This window comes from Corythoichthys intestinalis, chromosome 11 (genome assembly GCF_030265065.1).
Source record: "Corythoichthys intestinalis isolate RoL2023-P3 chromosome 11, ASM3026506v1, whole genome shotgun sequence".
NCBI classification, from domain to species: domain Eukaryota; kingdom Metazoa; phylum Chordata; class Actinopteri; order Syngnathiformes; family Syngnathidae; genus Corythoichthys; species Corythoichthys intestinalis.
Genome location: NC_080405.1, coordinates 49,260,001 through 49,276,941, shown reverse-complemented (window position 1 = coordinate 49,276,941; position 16,941 = coordinate 49,260,001). Strand labels below are relative to the sequence as shown.

The 16,941-nt window shown below is 43.9% G+C and overlaps 1 protein-coding gene and 1 long non-coding RNA gene across 3 annotated transcripts in view; one reads left to right on the top strand and one right to left on the bottom strand.

Moving 5' to 3' along the window:
- si:dkey-237h12.3 (teneurin-3) overlaps positions 1-16,941 on the bottom strand; it is a 649,923-nt gene that overhangs the window by 114,714 nt on the left and 518,268 nt on the right. For both annotated transcript variants that reach the window (XM_057849309.1, XM_057849310.1), the window contains 3 exons: positions 15,003-15,267; positions 10,430-10,697; positions 149-292 (listed from right to left, as the gene is read on the bottom strand). In XM_057849309.1, coding sequence (XP_057705292.1) covers positions 149-292; positions 10,430-10,697; positions 15,003-15,267 — 677 coding nt within the window. The remainder of the gene's footprint in view (positions 1-148; positions 293-10,429; positions 10,698-15,002; positions 15,268-16,941) is intronic.
- LOC130923564 (uncharacterized) overlaps positions 1-16,941 on the top strand; it is a 98,697-nt gene that overhangs the window by 81,576 nt on the left and 180 nt on the right. Inside the window, exons 3-4 of the long non-coding RNA XR_009064728.1 lie at positions 16,530-16,674; positions 16,766-16,941. The exon at positions 16,766-16,941 is cut by the window's right edge and continues 180 nt beyond it. This is a non-coding gene — a long non-coding RNA (uncharacterized LOC130923564). The remainder of the gene's footprint in view (positions 1-16,529; positions 16,675-16,765) is intronic.

Sequence of the window (16,941 nt, the reverse complement as noted above, 5' to 3'; positions counted from 1 at the left end):
TTCTGAACCGCTTATCCTCACGAGGGTTGCGGGGATGCTAACAAAAGCTTACAACATTTTCACCAATGTATAATGGATCAATTCGGTCCAAATAATCAAAGAGGTGAGATATTCACATTAGTTATTGTTGCGGGCCAGCATGTCTTACCGTTCTGAACATCGAGAACGTGGTGCTTGTCCAGATTCCATCCTCCCATGTTGGCTGCATCCACCTCGTAACCCTGGAGTACTGCAGTCCTCTTCTCCCAGTGCACTACGTCTAGACACGACTCGTATTCATAGCCCACTGACACTAGAAGAAAGATGGCGAGATTGTGAGCGAATTTCTGCAATTCAACTCCAGGTAAGGCAAAGAGCATGCAGAGTGTCAATACTTTTTGCAAACTGCAGTACAGTGATGGAGATGAATTAGTACTTCTGATTTTATGTACGACAGTAAATGTTTTAGGGATAGATATTTTGCGAGTCCGAGCTGCCTGATTGATGCGAGTTCGATCCGATAGCTCAGAAATATATGAAGGTGGGAAAAGGACATCCATATGTCTTTGTCCAATTTGAACAATTTGAAGCTGTCCAAACATTATAGCCATCTACAGTGGGGCAAATAAGTATTTAGTCAACCACCAATTGTGCAAGTTCTCCTACTTGAAAAGATTAGAGAGCCCTGTAATTGTCAACATGGGTAAACCTCAACCATGAGAGACAGAATGTGGACAAAAAAAAAAACGGAAAATCACATTGTTTGATTTTTAAAGAATTTATTTCCAAATTAGAGTGGAAAATAAGTATTTAGTATTTGGCCCCTCCGTGAGTCATCACCTTATCCCGGTGGAGGGGTTTGCATGTCTCAATGATCCTAGGAGCTATGTTGTCTGGGGCTTTAAGCCCCTGGTAGGGTCACCCATGGCAAACAGGTCCTAGGTGAGGGGCCAGACAAAGTATGGCTCAAAAAGACCCCTTATGATGAGCAACATAAATGAACTTCAGTTTCCCTTGCCCGGACACGTGTTACCGGGGCCCCCCTCTGGAGCCAGGCCTGGAGGTGGGGCTCGAAGGTAAGCGTCTGGTGGCCGGGCCTGTCCCCATGGGGCCCGGCCGGGCTAAGCCCGAAAAGGCAACGTGGGTTCCCCTTCCCATGGGCTCACCACCTGTGGGAGGGGCCAAAGGGGTCGGGTGCGTAGGGAGTTGGGCGGCAGCCAAAGGCGGGGGCCTTGGCGGTCCGACCCCCAGCTGCAGAAGCTAACTCTTGGGACATGGAATGTCACCTCTCTGGCAGGGAAGGAGCCTGAGCTGGTGTGTGAGGCAGAGAAGTTCCGACTAGATATAGTCGGACTCTCCTCCACACACAGCTTGGGTTCTGGTACCAACCCTCTCGAGAGGGGTTGGACTCTCTTCCACTCTGGAGTTGCCCATGGTGAGAGGCACCGGGCAGGTGTGGGCATACTTATTGCTCCCCGGCTTGGTGCCTGTACGTTGGGGTTTATCCTGGTAGACGAGAGGGCAGCCTCCCTCCACCTTCGGGTGGGGGCACGGGTTCTAACTGTTGTTTGCGCTTATGCACCGAACAGCAGCTCAGAATAACCACCCTTTTTGGAGTCCTTGGAGGGTGTGCTAGAGAGCGCCCCCTCTGGGGACTCCCTCGTTCTCCTGGGGGACTTCAACGCTCACGTGGGCAATGACAGTGAGACCTGGAGGGGCGTGATTGGGAGGAACGGCCCCCCCGATCAGAACCCGAGTGGTGTTCTGTTACGGGCAGGTGTGGGCATAGGTGTTGTACGAACACCATGGTCAAACATAGGGGTGTCCATATGTGCACTTGGCACCAGGACACCCTAGGCCGCAGTTCGATGATCGACTTCGTAGTCGTGTCATCGGACTTGCGGCCGCATGTTTTGGACACTCGGGTGAAGAGAGGGGCGGAGCTGTCAACTGATCACCACCTGGTGGTGTGTTGGCTCCGATGGGGGGGGGGGGGGGGGGGGGGGGGGGGGGGGGATGCTGGCCAGACCTGGCAGGCCCAAACGCAGTTTGAGGGTCTGCTAGGGACGTCTAGCAGAATCCCGTCAGAAAGAGTTTCAACACCCACCTCCGGCAGAACTTCTCCCTTGTCCCGGGGGAAGTGGGGGGCATTGAGTCCGAGTGGGCCATGTTCCGCACCTCCATTGTTGAGGCGTCCGATCAAAGCTGTGGCCGTAAGGTGGTTGGTGCCTGTCGTGGCGGCAATCCCCGAACCCGCTGGTGGACACCAACGGTAAGGGATGCCGTCAAGCTGGAGAAGGAGGCCTATCAGGCCTTTTTGGCCTGTGGGACTCTGGAGGCAGCTGACAGGTACCGGCTGGCCAAGCGGACTGCGGTTTCGGCGGTCGCCAAGGCAAAAACTCGGACATGGGAGGAGTTCGGCGAGGCCATGGAAAACGACTTCCGGACCGTTTCGAGGAAATTCTGGTCCACCATCCGGCACCTGAAGAGAGGAAAGCTGCACCATTAACACTGTGTAGAGTTAAGATGGTGTACTGCTGACCTCGACTCGGGACGTCGTGAGCCAGTGGGGAGAATACTTCGAAGCCCTCCTCAATTCCACCGACACGCCTTCCTTTGAGGAAGCAGAGTCTGGGGACTCCGAGGTGGGCTCTTCGATCTCTGGGGTTGAAGTCACTGAGGTGGTTGGAAAGCTCCTCGGTGGCAAGGCCCCGGGGGTAGATGAGATCCGGCCGGAACTCCTAAAGGCTCTGGATGTTGTAGGGGTGTCGTGGCTGACACGTCTCTACAACATTGCGTGAACATCGGGGACAGTGCCTCTGGATTGGCAGACCGGGGTGGTGCTCCCCCTTTTTAAGAAGGGGGACCGGAGGGTGTGTTCCAATCATAGAGGGATCACACTCCTCAGCCTCCCTGGTAAAGTCTATTCAGGGGTGCTGGAGAGGAGAGTCCGCCGAGAAGTTGAATCTCGGATTCAGGAGGAGAAGTGTCGTTTTCGTCCAGGGCCATGGAACAGTGGACCAGCTCTACACCCTCGGCAGGGTCCTCAAGGGTGCAAGGGAGTTCGCCCAATCAGTCCACATGTGTTTTGTGGATCTGGAGAAGGCGTTCGACCATGTACCTCGGGGAGTGCTGTGGGGGGTGCTCCGGGAGTACGGGGTACCGAGCTCCTTGTCACAGAGCACATAAATCCCATTTTGGATGGATTGAAACCACATTCAGGCGGTACTTTCATTAATGTTCATTTGGAACAGGCCCAGATCCAATTTGGACTGTTGCTAAAATAGTGTGAACAGTCAGCCATATAACTGGATTTGTGGAGGAATCCGATTGGAATCAGATTTGCCCGCAATCTGAACCCAGCCTTATAGACTTCAAATCCAAGGAAAGCTGACATTGAGTGATGGTCTTTCACTGCCATTAACGGTGATAGATATGGTTCAATCAAAGTGAATTGGATGTCAAACTCTGTCAAAGGCAGCTAATGAGTTAATACTTAAAAAGTAAAATAAATACCTTTTAAAAACGCTGTTTCTGACCAAGTGATCGGATCGGGGATATCCCTAATCTATTCTTGTCCTAACATGCAAAGGACTGAGTACTTTTACCGCCTTCCTTTCTCCTCCTTTATCACACTAGTCCAGAAGTAACCTATACCAACAACCATGAATTATTCAGAGCGCCAAGCCATGTGATTACAGCAGTGAATTATAAGTTTTGAACATAAACACTATACTTTGCGATAATAATGCTGCAATAATACCGCAACATACGAGACGCGCTACTGTGACATAAAAGCAAGCCGATGCAGAATATCTGAGTTCTGCTGAATAGACTCAATGTAAAACTAAAGAACGATGATAAATGAAATTGCAATTTCTGCAGAAATTGCATCTAAAGTACCAATGTTAACTAATCCATCATGGCAATTCACGGCAAGAGGCAGCAAAGGGTTTTGCAATTTGGATTTTTGGAGCATAAGAGGAAATGCTTATGTCACCTACAGACAAACTTTTTTTTACTCTGAAAAGTAAGACTTTCACAAAAATATGACTGCTGAAAAAAAATATGACTTGTCCCTTGGCACTACTATTTTATCCGGAAAAAAAAATATACAGTATATAAACAAGACTTTCCTTTGCCTGAAACATATGGGTTTTGTTTCGGAGAAAAATATGAGGACTGTAACTTTCCTCAAAGAAATACAACTGTTTTCTCCTATTCGTGTTACATTGCTACTGTTTTTTTTTTCTTTCTAGAATTTCCTTTTTTTGCCAGAATTTTCTCCAGTTAAATGTGGAGAAGACAGAGGTGATCATTTTTGGGCCAAAAAAGGAAAGGTCAAAGATAAGCAGGCACCTTAGCACAAATCAAATCAGAAACCTTGGCGTAATTATTGACTCAGACCTAAAATTTGATAGCCATCTAAAGTCCATCACTAAATCTGCTTATTACCACCTAAAAAATATAGCCAGAATTAATGGGCTTTTGACCCAACAAGACATGGAAAAACTTATGCATGCATTCATTTTTAGCAGATTGGACTATTGCAAAGGTATATTTACAGGTCTTGATAAAAAATCAGTCAGGAAGCTGCAGCTAGTACAGAATGCTGCAGCCAGAGTCCTCACAAATACAAGGAAACTGGACCACATTACACCGGGGAAGGGAAATGACATAAGCCCGATTTAGGTGTCATAAAATATTGTTCGGGAGGTGCGACAGTAAAGGTGAAATCGACAGTTTTGACCATTATGGAGTAATTTTGCCATGTCGTCCTGAATAAGTGCATTTTTATGATTTCATATTCCATTCATCACAAGACTGTTATTTGTCATGACCATGCCATTTATTTAGCAATTGGGGAAAAATACTTGGATAAAAATAATATCTTGTAAAAACATTGAAGTAGAGGGACAGAAACAATGACATTTTGCGGCTCTTTTCGTCGCGTTTTCCTCATTCTGAATAATTCCCCCTCAATGGGCTGAATAGTAAAACTGATGAGCCCATTCTCACGCTGACGTCATCCACCTGTTGGGGACGCTAGAGCCCTATAATGGTAGGCGTGGCTAACCGGCAGATTAAAAGACTAATTTCTCGTCATCTCCGCTTTGCTACATTGTTGTATATAGTCGAATTGTCTCAAAATATGATTCTAATTCACATAATAATGCTATTTAAGACTTTTCTTCTCATGTCGTATGCTCTTTAATGGCCTTGGACCAAAATACATGCCGGATTTGTTAGATTCCTATGAAACATCTAGACCCCTAAGGTCGTCTGTAACCGGGCTCCTGTATGTTACAAGAACAAGAACTAAGCAGGGTGAGACAGCATTTAGTTATTATGCTCCTCACCTCTGGAACAAGTTACCTGAAGGTCTGAAGTATGCTCAAACTGTTAGCGCCCGCATGATGCTACGGTGGTAGCTGGTAGCTTCTGATGAGTCTCATAGATATCATATGTAAGTAGAACTAGCTGCGAAATGACAGACAGGGCGGCGTTAGTAAACAGCCGCCATCTTAAAGTAGTAGACTACATAGCGCTAATAAATAAGGTTAACGTTACTGTCACTCGCTCATGTAACGTTAGCCCTGCGGAGGGCTAGTTTTCTATTAATTATGACCACTGTCGATGCGTGGCTAACGTGTCTTACATATCCAATAAGGGTGGTTTAAATATGCTGCGTGACTATTGTGGTCAACACATCAACAATCTGCTTTAAAGCTACCACATGAAAACAATGATTAAAAAGTATCAGCGGGGAACACATGCAAAAAGACCATAAAAGACTCAATGAAAACATAAAATAGTAAGTATTCACCACTTTTAACCGATGTGCGCATGTGTTGGTAGTCTCGCTGCGTAGAAGGAATTGCAGAACAACGGTCTGTGAATGCGGAAGCGAAGTAGGACCCCAATTAGCAGACAATAACAAATGGATTGCGTACAAGGGTTTATTGAACACACAATCATGAAAAGGGAGACAAAAAAGGCTGTGACAGTTGGTCGGGATCAATTTAAAGAAAGCAAAACAACAAAAAAACTTGAGGGAAAACCGCGGTGAGAGGGAGACACGCGAAAAAAAAAAAACAAGGCAATGATGCAACAGCAACGAAGGAATAGACCAACTGGAGTCAATATCTCGGCAACCTGCCTAGGATTGGTTTAAAGACACTGCTGATGAGCTGGAATTGGATGCAGGTATGAAATCGGGAACTCATCCCACAGCTCTCTAACAAAACAATCTGACCAGCAGCAGAATGTGGCAAAATCATGCCAGTCGTCAAATTAGCTTTGTTTGTTTGCTAGCTAGCACAGCTATTCTTCCAGTCCAGGCCAACTATGTCATCACTTCGACCGTTCATTGCGCTCAAAACATGTACCGGTACTAAATATAACAAGTTTTTAAGTCCGAGGTTCCCTTTAAGACTGACCACACAGAGAAGCTTCTCTGACTCACTTGCTTCCCTTAGTTAGTCTCTGAGGTTTCTGTATTTTTTTCTTATTTGACCAGTCATGGAAGTATGGATTGTGTAGCTTTTATATAACAGACCAAAGGAAGACTCATTCCTCTTTTCAGTTAAACTTTTTTTTTCCACAATGCTCTTAGAACATCGTTCGAGCACATATTCCCACAAAAAACAGCTAAATATACCTATAAACTACATTACAAATGCATAACAAAAACATTAGCTCAAACAAAAACCTTCCTTATGTTTGTCTTAACAGCAGACAGCAGGATTCAGCCATGTTAAATGCGCTATGTCATATTCACTGCCACTAGAGGGCAGTGTATCCACTTAAATCAATAAACCCAAATGCAAACACTTTCAAAACAAACCATTACACCGCCACTCTAATTAAACGAATACTCGAAGCAGCAAAATTGTATGTAGAGGTACCACTATATACTCCCGTGTGACTTATATATGTTGTTTTCCTCTTCATTTAGCATTTTTTGGCTGGTGCGATCTATACTAAGGTGCGACTTATAGTCGGTACAATAAGGTACATCTTTTTGTTTAATTTAATGCTTTAATTCTCCCACTCGAATGCATACTGAATACTGACATGAATGTAAGTCAGATTCAGATTAAGAGATTTATTTGTTATTGACACCTGCTCTCACAAGGTGACAACAGATGACAACGAAATTCCGTTTGATGAGTGAGCATCGGGCCACTGCAGACGTTACGCGCCGCCAACTTCTCTCTCTTCTTCAGAAATTACAGAGCAAGTTACAAGTAGATCAGTTACAGAAGTAACAGTACACACATTTCTCATACAACATAGCAGGGATATGACACCATGCACAGGTCACGTGCAGGGATTTTTTAGTACAAAAAAAAAAGAACTACCAGTTATGGCTGGAGGTAGGGGGTGGAGGACCGCGATAGTGAGAAAAAGACGGTGGCGGACTGGAGTCTGGAAGGTTGTTTGTGAGTGTGTGTATGCACAAGTGTAACAGTATGTGTACGTGTCTGTAGACAAAAAAAAAAGTTGTAGGGCCCTGCGACCGGCCTTGGGAAGAGAATCAAGGGCAAGAGATAGGGCCATCTGCGCGGCTCTCTCCAGGAGAATGGAGGGGTGGGATAAGGGTGTTCGGGAAAGGAAAATTATAATTGAATTAAACCGAATAAGTAATTTAATATGTCCAAATACAGCTGGTCTTCAGTCAAATTCACGCTCCTCAGGGTGTAGGTGAGACCTCAGGTCCCTTAAATCATTGCCAATAGTTGCGGTCTGCCTCGACAGTTCCGTCGCCTGGCGCAAGGTAGAGTCCACTTTTCTACATCCTTCCTCGGAACCAGTTCTCAATCTGAGCTTCAACGCGGTCTTCCAATGCCTTGAATCTCACCGTTTGATCCATGGTCAATTTGTTGATTTCCTTGAAAGCTGCCGTCTTGGAAACTTTCCGGTAGAGCAGGGCACCTCCTAAGCCAAGCAGAGGGAACCCCACGACCGCCACGCCAAACAGCCAAATATCCTCGACCTCTTCCACAGATAAGACAATAAGACACGCTAGCTTCCAGTGATCCCATGAATCTCTCACGTATCCAGCGGCGAAGGTACCATCTGGGCAGGACGGCTCTCCTGGTGCACCGTGTCTTGTTGAAAAAATCTTGTCAATTGCGCTGAGAGACCAAATAATCAGATCCGTTTTCGTATGAGAGACCAGCAACAGTTGATCCACACAGGAAATACAGTGGGGCAAATAAGTATTTAGTCAACCACTAATTGTGCAAATTCTCCCACTTGAAAATATTAGAGATGCCTGTACTTGTCAACATGGGTAAACCTCAACCATGAGAGACAGAATGTGGAAAAAAAAAAACAGAAAATCCCATTGTTTGATTTTTGAAGAATTTATTTGCAAATCATGGTGGAAGTATTTGGTCAATACCAAAAGTTCATCTCAATACTTTGTTATGTACCAATTGTCGGCAATAATGGAGGCCAAATGTTTTCTGTAACTCTTCACAAGCTTTTCACACACTGTTGCTGGTATTTTGGCCCATTCCGCCATGCAGATCTCCTCTAGAGCAGTGATGCTTTGGGGCTGTCGTTGGGCAACACGGACTTTTAACTCCCTCCACAGATTTTCTATGGGGTTGAGATCTGGAGACTGGCTAGGCCACTCCAGGACCTTAAAATGCTTCTTACGAAGCCAGTCCTTTGTTGCCCTGGCTGTGTGTTTGGGATCATTGTCATGCTGAAAGACCCATCCGCGTCTCATCTTCGATGCCCTTGCTGATGGAAGGAGATTTTCACTCTAAATTTCTCGATAGGTGGCCCCATTTATTCTTTCCTTTACACAGATCAGTCGTCCAGGTCCCTTTGCAGAAAATCAGCCCCAAAGCATGATGTTCCCACCCCCATGCTTCACAGTGGGTATGGTGTTCTTCGGATGCAATTCAGTATTCTTTCTCCTCCAAACACGAGAACCTGTGTTTCTACCAAAAAGTTCTATTTTGGTTTCATCTGACCATAACACATTCTCCCAGTCCTCTTCTGGATCATCCAAATGCTCTCTAGCGAACAGCAAACGGACCTGGACGTGTACTTTCTTCAGCAGGGGGACATGTCTGGCAGTGCAGGATTTGAGTCCCTGGCGGCGCATTGTGTTACTGATAGTAGGCTTTGTTACTGTGGTCCCAGCTCTCTGTAGGTCATTCTCTAGGTCCCCTCTTGTGGTTCTGGGATTTTTGCTCCCCGTTCTTGGTATAATTTTGACGCCACGGGGTGAGGAGGGAGTTGAAAGTCCGTGTTGCCCAACGACAGCCCCAAAACATCACTGCTCTAGAGGAGATCTGCATGGAGGAATGGGCAAAAATACCAGCAACAGTGTGTGATATTCTTGTGAAGAGCTACAGAAAACGTTTGGCCTCCGTTATTGCCAAAAAAGGGTACATAACAAAGTATTGAGATGAACTATTGGTATTGACCAAATACTTACTTTCCACCACAATTTGAAAATAAATTCTTTAAAAATCAAACAATGTGATTTTCTGGGTTTTTGTTCCACATTTTATCATGGTTGAGGTTTATCCATGTTGACAATTACAGGCCCCTCTAATATTTTCAAGTGGGAGAACTTGCACAATTAGTGGTTGACTAAATACTTATTTGCCCCACTGTACAAAAAAAAACAGACAGACTAGACTAACGAAGATAGCAGCAGGCGCAGGGAGGAAACACATCCACCCCCGTCGAAGGCAGGAAGAAGTCATTTTCATCATGGCTTTTGTTCGACACTGCTTAACTCATTGGCTGCCATTGACAGACCTAGATATCTAATCCAGTTGAAGAGGGAGAGGTGGCAGCTCTGCCACCTCCCACTTCAAATGGATCGGACATTTACTAGTGAAAAAATTCACAGAATGATAGCAGAATCTACTAAAACCCTCTTAAAAGATATTTTTATGACTTTTTAATCAATAAAAAGAGGACTTAAAATGTATTCCCTAAGAATTTATTATCCCGCTTTATATTCCTGGCAGTTCTAGCTCCCTTTCATTTCGAAAGCCACTATGCATTGGCCTCGTAGTGGAGGCGGTGAGAAGACGCTCGTTTTGACGAACGGTGACATGAACACACCTGGGAATCGTTTCAAACTGCGACGAAAAGAAAAAAGCATCTAGCATGTCACCTTTAATTGCCGCTCAACTGAATTAATTCTAAGAACGCGTGTAATTTATTTTGTTAAGAGCCATCGTGAAAATGCTGACACTTTTCAAGCTGGTGTGATTCAATCATGAAGTCATTTATACGAGTCTTGACTCTAGGGCTCTATATATATCACAACATGGCGTGTGTAAAAAGATGAGACCGCAGGCCGGTTGAGTTAAGGCTTTGACACCACCCACTAAATCTTTTTGGAGTTTTATAACAAATGCAGTAAAAAAATATGAAAAAATAGATCAAAATCAATCAAAGAACTCACCCACAGCCTCTGCCAAGCCGTAGACTTTCTGGCTGTAGGCGTCTGTCTTATCCCAGATGAAGGTGTAGGATAGGTCAGGGAATGCCGGGAAAGATTTCTGCAGCTGCCGACCCATCACGGCCACCATCAGGTGCACCTTCATCAGGCCAAAGGGCAGACGTTCCTGGGTGAGCAAAACCTTGAGGAGAGGCTTGTAGCCAGACGCCCGTGAGCTCAGGTAAACCAGGTTGAGTTCGCTACCCGGGATAGCCACTTGCTCGTGAAGAACCTGTTGGGGGAATGAGCCGCATTTCAAGTTCTTATAATGTACACTCTGTCAAAAGTTTTCACAGTCCTTTTAATGTTTGTGGAAATGAGACCCTGATGAATTATTTCACAACTTTTTCATAACTTTTATGGGCTGCCCGAAGCCTTAAAGCCACCTCAACATAATATCAGAGATTTCTGTAGACTTTATGTGACAGTAATGTTGGGTGTGACATAAAATACTTTTTTTTTTAAAGATATAAATAAATAAATAATATATAAATCCTCATAAATCAATGTTGAGAGTTTTTCTTTAAGCCAAAAATATATAGTAGTAGATTTGGACTCATGCAAAAATATGGAATTGGGACATCCCTACTAAAAACACAAATAAGATTTTTCTAAGAATAAGAAAGCTTTGTGACTGAGGTAGCAACTCCTTTTGTATGTGCTGTATCACCAAGACGTTATTTGACTACATGTAGACGAAAGATACATAGTAATATACAGTGGGGCAAATAAGTATTACCTCAACCACTAATTGTGCAAGTTCTCCCACTGGAAAATATTAGAGAGTCCTGTAATTGTTAACATGCCTAACCCTCAACCTGTCACGTATGTGCGGGCCCAAATGCAGGGAAAGTGAGGCGAGGCAGGTAGACGATGTAAAAACGATTTAATTAAGGCTAGCAAAAACATAGTATCAACAAATAACTCAGGTCACTAACAAAGGCTGGATATCAAAAACTTACTGAGACGAACACGAGGGCTTGGACAGGACTTGAAACTGGCGTTGACATATACACTGACGGAGACTGACATCGACAAGCACATGGGCATTGACATTGACGATGACGCAACAAGGACTGAAAAGAAACTGGGAGCTTATATACACACGTAGACAAAGGGTAACGAGACAACGAGGAACAGCTGGGTAACACACTAGGATGCAGATTGCAGGACACTGGGAGAAGGCACAACAGGTGAAATCAATGGGCAATCACAGAGACAAGTCACACAAGGAGAAAACCAACACAAAACCTAATACAACCATGAGAGACAGAATGTGGAAAAAACTGAAAATCACATTGTTTGATTTTTAAAGAACTTATTTGCAAATCAAGGTTGAAAAATAAGTGTTTGGTCAATACCAAAACTTCATCTCAATAATTTGTTATGTACCCTTTGTTGGCAATAACAGGGGCCAAACGTTTTCTGTAACTCTTCACAAGCTTTTCACAGACTGCTGCTGGTATTTTGGCCCATTCCTCCATGTAGATCTCCTCTAGAGCAGTGATGTTTTGGGGCTGTCGTTTGGCAACATGGACGTTCAACTCCCTCCTCACCCCGTGGCGTCAAAATGATAACAAGAACGGGGAGCAAAAATCCCAGAACCACACAGGGGGACCTAGTGAATCACCTACAGAGAGCTGGGACCACAGTAACAAAGGCTACTATCAGTAACACAATGCGCCGACAGGGACTCAAATCCTGCACTGCCAGACGTGTCCCCCTGCTGAATAAAGTACACGTCCAGGCCCGTCTGCGGTTCGCTAGAGAGCATTTAGATGATTCAGAAGAGGACTGGAAGAATGTGTTATGGTCAGATGAAACCAAAATAGAACTTTTTGGTCGAAACACAGGTTCTCCTGTTTGGAGTAGAAAGAATCCTGAATTGCACCATACCCACTGTGAAGCATGGGGGTGGAAACATCATGCTTTGGGGATGTTTTTCTGCAAAGGGACCCGGACGACTGATCTGTGTAAAGGAAAGAATGAATGGGGCCATGTATCAAGAGATTTTGAGTGGAAATCTCCTTCCATCAGCAAGGGCATTGAAGATGAGATGTGGCTGGGTCTTTCAGCATGACAATGATCCCAAACACACAGCCAGGGCAACAAAGGAGTGGCTTCGTAAGAAGCATTTCAAGGTCCTGGAGTGGCCGAGCCAGTCTCCAGATCTCAACTCCATACAAAAACTGTGGAGGGAGTTGAAAGTCTGTGTTGCCCAACGACAGCCCCAAAACATCACTGCTCTAGAGGAGATCTGCATGGAGGAATGGGCCAAAATACCAGCAACAGTGTGTGAAAAGCTTGTGAAGAGTTACAGAAAAGTTGGGCCTCTGTTATTGCCAACAAAGGGTACATAACAAAGTATTGAGATGAACTTTTGGTATTGACCAAATACTTATTTTCCATCATGATTAGCAAATAAATTCCTTAAAAATCAAACAATGTGATTTTCTGTTTTTTTCCCCCACATTCTGTCTCTCGTGGTTGATGTTTACCCATGTTGACAATTACAGGCCTCTGATATTTTCAAGTAGGAGAACTTGCACAATTAGTGGTTGACTAAATACTTATTTGTCCCATTGTACAGTACCTGACAAAAGTCTTGTCGCTTGCATATACATGGACCTGAAGTGTCCCTCTAATATATTTGTAATCAATATTTTCTTACAACAAATGGATCATTTTAATCCCAACAGGATTTGGAATAACATTTCGGTGCCAAACAAAACTATTGAAAAGTGTTCTGATATTTACAGCTTGGTAAAGCCCATTGAGTCAATTTTTGCAAAGACTTAAGTCTTGTCGCCTTGTCAACTGATGCACACAATCCCAGATTAGAGCTTCACCTGTTACCAATAATGGATCACTTAACTCTCAGGTGTGTATAAAAAGAACCCAAGTGCACTAGACTGCCACATCAACTGCAACCTGACCTCTAACAAGATGCCTAGGACTCCTCCTGAGACCAAAGTGTTAATTATCAAGAGCCTGAAGACCAGATCCACTGCAGATGTGGCAGACACCCTCAATGTGTCTCAGCGTCAGGTACGAGGATAAAGAAAAGATATGAACAGACTGGAGACGTTTTTGACAAGCCCAGGTCAGGCAGACCCCGCAAGACAACTGCTCGGGAGGACCGGTTGTTGACTGGAAAATCCAAAGTAAGACCTTTTTCCACTGCAGTACAGCGCCACAAGACCTGGTCACCTGAAGTCCCTGTGTTAACCAGAACAGTCTGTCGAATTCTGTCTAGAAATGGCCTCCATGGTCGAATCAGTGCCCAGAAGCCAGCATTAAACAAAAGACAATTAAAAAACCGCGTGGCATTTGCCAAGGCCCACGCCCACGCCCACAGCCTGTCAAAAGGATGGATGCTGGAAAAGTGGCAAAAGCTGTTTTTTTTTTCAGATGAAACTTTCATTGAATTACACCACAGTTGCCGCAAATATTGCAGGAGACCTACTGGAGCCCGCATGGATCCGAGATTCACTCAGAAAACAGTGAAGTTTCAGTTCAGTTTATTCACACACCGTATCATGGTACACACAGGAACATGGTCATATATACAAGCAGTTCATCTGATAAGATGCATGAAAGGGACACTCCGAATAAGCTATTTAAAGTTTTTAGTAGGGGGCCAGTCAAACAGCACACACATACACACACCCATACAAATACATACAGTTAACAATGCAAAATTTTTAAATTCTGATTACATCAGAGTTTGGTGGTGGCAAAATCATGGTCTGGGGTTACATCCAGTATGGGGGTGTGCGAGAGATCTGCAGGGTGGAAGGCAACATAAATAGTCTGAAATATCAACAAATCTTAGCTGCCTCTTAAATTCCTAACCATAAAAAGGGACAAATTCTGCAGCAAGATGCTGCTCCATCCGCATACTTTAATCTCTACCTCAAAGTTCCTCAAGGCAAAGAAGATCAAGATCCTCCAGGACTGGCAATCCCAGTCACCAGAACATCATTGAGCATGTCTGGGGTAGGATGAAAGAGGAAGCATGGAAGACGAAACCCAAGAATGTTGATGAACTCTGGGAAGCATGCAAGACTGCTTTCTTTGATGTTCCTGATGACTTCATCAATAAATTGTATGAATCCTTGCCGAACCGTATGGATGCAGTCCTTCAAGCCCATGGAAGTCATACAAAATATTAAATTTGGATCTCACAGCACCACTACTTAATTTGCTTATGTTATGTAACATTTTTGTATTTGAAGTACATTTTTTGTTGAATTTTCACACTACTTTCTGTAGGCGACAAAACTTGTGTCCTGCCAAAATTTGACCTTTATGTCTTCATTAAATGATAAAACTTTTTTTCAGTGAAACAAATACATTTTTGTACATTCAACATCATTTGGGAGGGCCTTAGCTTTCATATGAGCCATTTCTGAAACCAATTGAATAATTAAAAGTCAGGTTATTAGCAATTGTTTCTCCAAAATGGATAAGCGACAAGAGTTTTGTCAGGGACTGTATTGTACGTAGTAATTTCCCATCATTTAAAGAAGCTCACCTGCGTCTCTGGGATGACTGGGCTGTCTTCTGGTGACGTTTTGTATAAGGTAGAGAGCGGCGTGGCCATTACAAGTGGCTCGGGCCGGCTCAGACCCGTCAGATAGCAGCCAGGGATGTCATTGTTCTCCTTGTGACGCATCACCACCGTGTCCATCACGTGAAATACGTTCCAAGAGATCCAAACGGTCCGGCGCAGTATCGGGAATGGCGCTCGCTCGTACATCAGGGTTAGCGACGCACCGGCGTTTGCTAGCAGGTCGAACCTGGAGGAAATTATTAAACACTTCATTAACGATTACGTGAAATTATCGGAAAACTGAAAAGAAAAAAATCCTAGACAGCAGAATCCCAGCCACTTCATCAGGCTCTTTTGGAAGTAATTCAGAGATGTTCCTAATAAGCAGGAGACAAAGTCCCTCCAGTGTGTCCTAGGTCTTCCTAGTCATTTCCACAAACCTGTGCGGTCCATAGTGTGAGCTACGCAAATTCTAGGGGCGTCGCAGCGTCCAAAAGGACATCACTGTTTCCTGTGATGCGGTAAATTCACCACAGTCTCTAATCTCACTCACCTCCCGGAGACCAGAGAGCTACCTAAAGGTGTTATTTTTATGCCATCCTCTGCAAATGAGCAAGGTCATGAAAAGACAAAAGCCCTCCGGGTTGCATTTTGGAAAGAAGACGGTAGTAGAGGAGCAAAAACATGAAAAAGATATGTTGTGTGATGAAAAAAAAAAAAATATATATATATATATATATATAAATAAATATATATATATATATATATATATATATATTTTTTTTTTTGCATAAACACGTACACTTAGCACAATTACAAGCTAGTAGTTATTTACATAGAGTTTAGATGACATACTGCTCAAGCTAAATTATACTGTATAATTAGCCAGGCCTGTTGTTTTAGAAATATTTTCAGTATTCAGCCAGGTGTGGATTAGTGTCAGTTAAATTTACTCCCTCTCCCATTTTAGAGAAAGTAGGACAAAGTGCATGGGGGACTAAAATTTTGTCTCGCTGATTTTCATCTGATGTGAAGCACTTTTACCTTGTGTTGAATTGTGCTACACAAATAAATTTGCCTTGCCCAAAAGTGCCAAGGTTAGTTACATAAATCCACCATTGAATACGCAATTACTGGTAATCATTTTATAGTTCGGTGGTATGGGTGACTAAAAGTGCCATGGATTTAAAGTCAAACATTTGTTATCAAATGTGTAGTCAATTGATTAAAATGGCAATTCCGGTCAAGTAAAAAATATTCAATTTTATTTTTTTATCTTCATATATTATTCAATTCATTATTATCGGATGGTCCTGTGTAGTTGCAGTGCTTCATGAATTTTTACTTTATTTTTTTTAACCTCGCCCGTCAAAGTTAGCGGCCAGATCCGATCACCTGATTGAGCCAAGTACAGTAGGCTGCTAGCTATTACGGTTATGCTATGCTGGTTTCACAATCAACAGCTAGTTGACTAATATAATGTAACATCCCACTTTCTTCTCTTTGCAGATGCTCTTCTGAAATATTCTCCTTCCACCTCTGTACATCCCGGCCCATCTTTTACACCCACCTGATCCACATCAGCACCAAGCCCAAGCCCGCCAAGTCCAGTACCTTCCCACACACAAACTGCCAGTGGAGGAAGAAGTACAGTGTGAGTGTTTAAATATTTGTGGTGAAAATAGCTTTTGTTTTGCCCACGTCTGCATCACCTACTCTCACAATCATTCTTCCGAACACTCCAGAACAAATGGCGGGACACCCTGTCCCAACACAAGGAACACCAGAGAACATCCGATATCCAACTGATAACACAACTAAGAGAGCCCCTTTGACGTTAAGGTGGCAAAATCCACAATCCTCGTTACCCTGACAACAGTAACTCCCGAATCCACCTGTCCAATACACAAACAGAATTATA